This window comes from Rhinopithecus bieti, unplaced genomic scaffold, assembly GCF_001698545.2.
Source record: "Rhinopithecus bieti isolate Rb0 unplaced genomic scaffold, ASM169854v2 scaffold_2349, whole genome shotgun sequence".
In the NCBI taxonomy this organism is placed as follows: Eukaryota; Metazoa; Chordata; class Mammalia; order Primates; family Cercopithecidae; genus Rhinopithecus; species Rhinopithecus bieti.
The window spans coordinates 308,217-314,216 of NW_016804051.1; the positions used below are offsets into that span (position 1 = coordinate 308,217).

The 6,000-nt window shown below is 43.7% G+C and overlaps 1 protein-coding gene across 5 annotated transcripts in view; it reads left to right on the top strand.

Annotated features, from left to right (window-relative positions):
- Nucleotides 1-6,000, top strand: part of ARSG (arylsulfatase G) — a 154,044-nt gene that overhangs the window by 142,115 nt on the left and 5,929 nt on the right. For 3 of the 5 annotated variants that reach the window (XM_017863483.1, XM_017863477.1, XM_017863481.1), the window contains one exon: nt 3,132-3,222. In XM_017863483.1, the coding sequence (XP_017718972.1) occupies nt 3,132-3,222 (91 nt within the window). Of the gene's footprint in view, nt 1-306; nt 1,472-3,131; nt 3,223-6,000 lie in introns of those variants that run through there. The other 2 variants (XR_001883676.1, XR_001883677.1) reach the window with 1 other exon arrangement.

Sequence of the window (6,000 nt, forward strand, 5' to 3'; positions counted from 1 at the left end):
TCATTACCCTATACATGTGTACATTAGTATGCATATGGATGGTCTATGACATATAAATGTATACACATTGCAATGCACACAAACAATTACATGGATACCATATGCATATATCCAGGCCATACATTAAGGAATATACAACATATATTTTATATGTATTGGTTGTATGGCACATGTATATCATATGGTATATACATGCATTTATTGACTATAACACAACTATGTGTACACAGATGCCTATGTCTGTAACACATGCATACATGTATACATATGCATTTTAAAAGAAGCACAATTTGTATTCACCCTCAGATACATCCTGGGCTTACAAGGATTTCACTATGAGTTGGTTTAGAAACAGTTTCAGTTCCAGAAGCTCAAAGTAACTCCTGGATATTCAGCTGGAAACAATATGCCAACGCTTCTCAGCAATCGGGTCCTTCCCTGTGGCAAACCAAGTAACCAAGAGCTAAGGAGAGAAGCAACAGAGTTGAGAGGTGTCATGCGCATAATGGGCTCCGGTTCTACACTGGATGGTCTTCTCACAACCCACTCCATCAACCTCTAGGGGCGTTGTGTGGTGATGTTCAAAACCACAGCAGCTGACACCATGCTGCATATTCTTGCATCAGCTCAACCTCCTGCTTCTGATCTTGATAGGTCTGTGTCTAGGCAGTGAGGGGCACCCGGAGAGACATGAGGGCCGGGAAGCGGAGGGCTGCACAGCCTAGAACCAAATGTCCTGTGCTTTGTGCTTTCCTGACTCCCAGATGGAAGCTGAAGGTTGTAACATCACCACTGGTCGGGTTGTGTCTTAGCCCCAGGTTGTCATGGTCAGGTCCAGAATTGTCAATGAAGGAACGTTTCCCCTAACAGCTCTGCACCTGCCCAGCCTAACACAGTCTGGGGCTGCTGTAGGTCATGAAATGCTTGGCATGCCCCTGGAAGCCATACATTGAGGAAACAAGCTGCCTTTTAATGTCCAGAACGCCCATCGCTTCTCTTAGAGAGGCCCCTAGTGGCGAGAGACATCATCTGGGGTGGCTGGCAAACTGATCACCCCATCCACCCCTTTGGAGGCTGTGAGCTGCGCATCCCCACCTGAATGGAGAAGAAGCCCGCCTTCAGGGGATACTATATCAGCAGCCTGTAGGACCTGAGGTAAGGGAACGCTCTCGTGCTTAAAAAACAAAACAAGATAAAATAGAACAAGAAAGGCCACCAGGAAGGCAAAACAAGTTTGCAGAAGATAAAGTCATCTTTGAAATTTGAACCAGGCATCTGGAGAGCTGTGATTCATGTGTACTTTTGACAACTTCCTTCCTATGTTGATATAAACAAGAAAGCCATAGTGGGTCTGCTCAAATGAAAAAATGAATGCATAGACAAATTGTCCAAAGTCCATCTATGTTTCCGAGAATGAGCCATCCCACAGTTTTGCTTCCTCGTGGATTTTGGAAGTTGCCTCTGGTAACACCACATAAATAGTGGGAATATAGCAGCCCACCCTCATGGAATTTCTGTGACCGAGACCCAAGTAGTGTGACTGATGTGAAGCAGCGAGCCTTCACTCCCATCTTCTGCATGTCCGAGTGCATCGTGTGTCAGTTGACAATAGATTTTCCAAATCTCCCACTTCCTGCTGTCTCAAGAAGGAAACAAAACAGTCTCCTGCGGTGAAGAGGCTTGGCTTTCTGCAGGGATGGAAGAAGTGAGGGTTTTCAGTTACGACTTCTTTTCCTGTTTGGAAGGAACCTGCTGTCATCACGCGCGCCCTGGATATGTGCAGGGATTGTCACGAGAACCTGGAAGCCGCAGGTGTGGGGAGGAGCCCTACCTTGGCGGCATCCTCTCGGAGCTGTAAAACTCAGGGAGACAGCTGTTTACTGCTCCAACAGATGTTTCTCATTTTTTTAAAAGTCTCGTGGAAACTTTGAATCATGTAAGTGCCTTTCCAGCCCTATATACGGTTGTGATTCATACCAAGGCAGTCTCATGCTTTTAGCCCAGACCCACCAAACTACCAAGGACGCTGGCCTTTTATTTTCTTTCATATCCTTCCCTCGAGAACCCTGATTTAGGTGTTTCCATGCTGTAGGGTAATTCTTTTACTTGTGACCTGATGAGGAAAGATTTCCTCTGTCCAAATATAGTCGGATTGAGTCATAGCTGTGGGCGTCTGTGACCAGAGTCTGGGCTGTGCCTGATTCTGGGGAAATCAAAGATGCCTTCTTTTGTACCATCCTTGCTCAAGGGAGAGTTGGAAAATTGACTTGATGCGAAAGAAGCCTTTCTTCAAAGAGATCTGAGGGTCACCTGCATCAGAATCCCTGGAAATACTTGTAAAACAAGTAAGTCTCCAGGGCTCATCCTGACCCTGAGGCGTTGGAACTCAGGCAGGGTGGCCTTGTGGGCCTGTGACTGGTGCTCCATACACAGAGCCCCACACTTGGAGGGACCCTGCGCTTGGTTTAAAGCTCTGCCGTGGTCATGAAATTTTAAGTTTGTGAACAAGATATCCCTGATTTGCATTTTGCTGTGCGCTTTGCAAATTACAGCAGGTTTCAGGCCTAGAAATCTGACCTACCTAGTGAGACCTTTTGCCTCCTCTTCCAGAGATGTAACCCACTCCCATCCATTAACTAGCAAAATAACAACTTCACAGGCTCCCTGGATTTGGCTGGTGTGGACTCCAGGCTTGTGTCTGTCAGTGTTTGTTTGGGCACAGGGATAGGGAGACCAGATTCTGAAAAAGACAATAATATTTTCCAGGGAGCATCTAGCATCATCTAGCATGATTTTTTGTTTTGCTGTTTCGAGACAAGGTCTCGCTCTATCACCTAGGCTGGAGTGCAGTGGTATGGTTATAGCTCACTGCAGTGTTGACCTCCCAGGCTCAAGCAATCATCTCGCCTTAGCCTCCAAGTAGCTGGGACCACAGATGTGCACCACCATGCCTGGTTAATTTTTGTATTTTTTTTTGTAGGGAGGGGTTTTGCTGTGTTGCCCAGGCTGGTTTCAAACTCCTGGGCTCAAGCGATCCTCCTGCCTTGACCTCCCAAGGTATGGGGATTACAGGCGTGAGTCACCAAGCTCTGCCCATTTTTCTATTAGTAAGCTCTGCCACCCTTTCTCAGGTGCTGTTCCACCCCAACAGCGGGGCAGCTGGAGAGTCCGGAGCCCTGCAGACTGTCCGCCTGGAGCGTTACAAAGCCTTCTACGTTACCGGTGAGTGAGGGGCCACTTAGCCCTGCCTCCCACATGCACAGCTGCACGGGGACCCCGTGGGCTCTCACCCAGGCCTCTGGGAATGAGTGTGAACCCCTCCTTTGAGGGGTTCTCAGCACCTCTTGACAAGCATCTCCTCCAAACCCAGGGTCTCTGCACAAGCTCTCTGGATCTCCCATATGCAAATAAAGTCTTTGTGCTATTCACCTGAATTTCTAGCGAGCTGGGGGCTCTCAGCACGTTTATTCAGCTCCTTTTCACATACAGCGCGTTTCCTATTGTCGTGCTTTAAATGCCAGTTTGGATGAACATTAAATGGAAGCCTAGAGATATTTGAAAGTGTAATTTACTTGACAATAGACTGTTTCAGAAAATAGATTTTAGAGGACTAGTTAGCAAACCAACAGAGTCTCTCTGCTTCTTGGTTCACTGTGACTATCTGTCTCTTAGATGTATATTTTAGAATGTCATACGGGATCAGCATGGTCCTCACGGTCTTCTAATGGCTTCTTGCTGCCAACCGAATTCAGACTCTCAATCCCGAGTCCTTCTGTCTTTCCAGCCTTAGTTTTCCAAGAACAAGTCTCCTCTTCCTTGTTCTCCGTATTAAAACCCTTTTAAGCTTTTATGGCCCAAGTCAAATGCCACTTTCATAAAACTCTTGCTTATCTTCCCAGCCGGGTAGGAATTCTGGAGAATTCTGTTATCTCTCACTTTCTGCCACGCATGCCAGTCACACGTCTTATTTCCTGTACTAGTTTTGTTGTTGTTGTTTGTTTGTTTGTTTTGAGACAGAGTCTTGCTCTGTCGCCCAGGCTGGAGTGCAGTGGCGTGATCTCGGCTTACTGCAAGCTCTGCTTCCCGGGCTCACACTGTTCTCCTGCCTCAGCCTCCCAAGTAGCTGGGACTACAGGCATCCGCCACCTCGCCCGGCTAATTTTTTGTATTTTTAGTAGAGACGGGGTTTCATCGTGTTGGCCAGAATGGTCTTGATCTCCTGACCTTGTGATCTTCCCGCGTCGGCCTCCCAAAGTGCTGGGATTACAGGCGTGAGCCACCCCGCCCAGCCCGAACCTGTACTAGTTTTAAGCTTTCTAAATTCAGAACTCTTTCAGTGCTTTAATCTTTGTTGTCTTGAAGTGCTTAGTACACTTAGTAGGAACGCTACAATTTTTTTTTAAATGAATGAAAACCAAAAAATAAAAAAAGGAAAACCTGTGACCTAATGCAGATTCCAACTTGATTCAGTTATTTAATGTTGGAGCTTTTCAAAGAATTATATAAGAAAAAAATGATTTTCCCTGAGTGTAAATAAGTGATCCTGAAGAAAATGTGGCATAAAACAAAACATGACTTGAGGGGTATTAAAATGTCACAGAAATCTTTGATTCTCTAAAACCTAAAACTCGAAACAGTCAGATACGTGTTATGTTTTCAGTTGAAAAGTTTCTAGATTAGAGTCCTTATATTACATTATCTAAGAGGTATGGGCCTTCCAGGCTGAGTTAATTTCACAAGTAATAGTCCTGCCAGAAAGCCCTTGGCACCACAACATTGGAATCATACATGTTCCTATGAAGTAATAGGCTATTTAAAATGATCACAATCAGATACGAATTATAACACCCAGGGGAGGTCGGCTCTTCTAAGGAGTCACCAAACTTCCAAGAGAGTCTGGGTAGGGAGCATTGAACTTTTAATCCATCAGTGAAAACTGGGAATAGGATGAAACAGCGGCATGTTCTGATTCCCTCTTCCTCTTGCTTCTAATATTTGCATTCCAGTTACTTACAACTGCTTTTGGATACGCTAGATGAATTGACATCTACCACATTAGATTAGAGAAAAGATGTGTTATTCTATGATGAGGATATGATGTTATGGTCATGCACTGGGAGTGACCTTAAAAAGACAACCAGTCTGTTTTGGGATGCGGCCTAGAATTCAGGTGCACCTTATTGTTCTTCTTTTTAAAAACCAGTTAAGGCAACCTGTACACAAATGAAAGACCCAGATCTATAATGTATAATTTGGTGAGGTTTCATAAATGTAGATAGCTGTATATGTACCCTTTTAATGGTGTGAATTCCATTGATTCTTTTTCTTTTTCCACTGATTGATTTTCAAATGTTAAGCCAACTTTACATTCCGCGATAAATCCCATTTAGTAATGATGCATCATACTTTTTATATCTTGCTGATTTTGATTTGCTAAGATTTTGTCTATAATTTTCCCTTCTTGTCTGTGTCAAGGTTTGGTATCAGGATTTTGCTGGCCTTATAAAACGAGTTCGGAAATATTCCCTTCTCTGTTTTCTAAAAGGGTTTGTGCAAGATCAGTATTATTTCTTTCATGTTTGATTGAATTCATCTGTGATATGATTTGCCAAATTCATTGTTGTGAAGATTTTGTCATATTTTTAAAAAGAGTGTTAGTATTTTAGGTCTTATATTTAGATCTCTGATCCATTTCCAGTTAATTTTTGTATGTGGCATAAGGTAAGGGTCCAACTTCATTGTTTTACATGTTGACATCCAGTTTTTCCAGCACCATTTATTGAAAACACTGTCCTTTCCCCATTGCATGGTCTTGGCACCCTTGTTAAAAATCATTTGATCATACATGTGAGGGATAATTTCCACTGTCTATTCTATTCTATTAGTTATATGTCTATGTTTATGCCAGTACCACACTGTTTTGATTACTGTAGACTTGTAGTTTTGAAATCAGGAGTGAAGTCCTCCAGCTTTGGGCTTTTTTTTTTTTTTTTTTTTTTA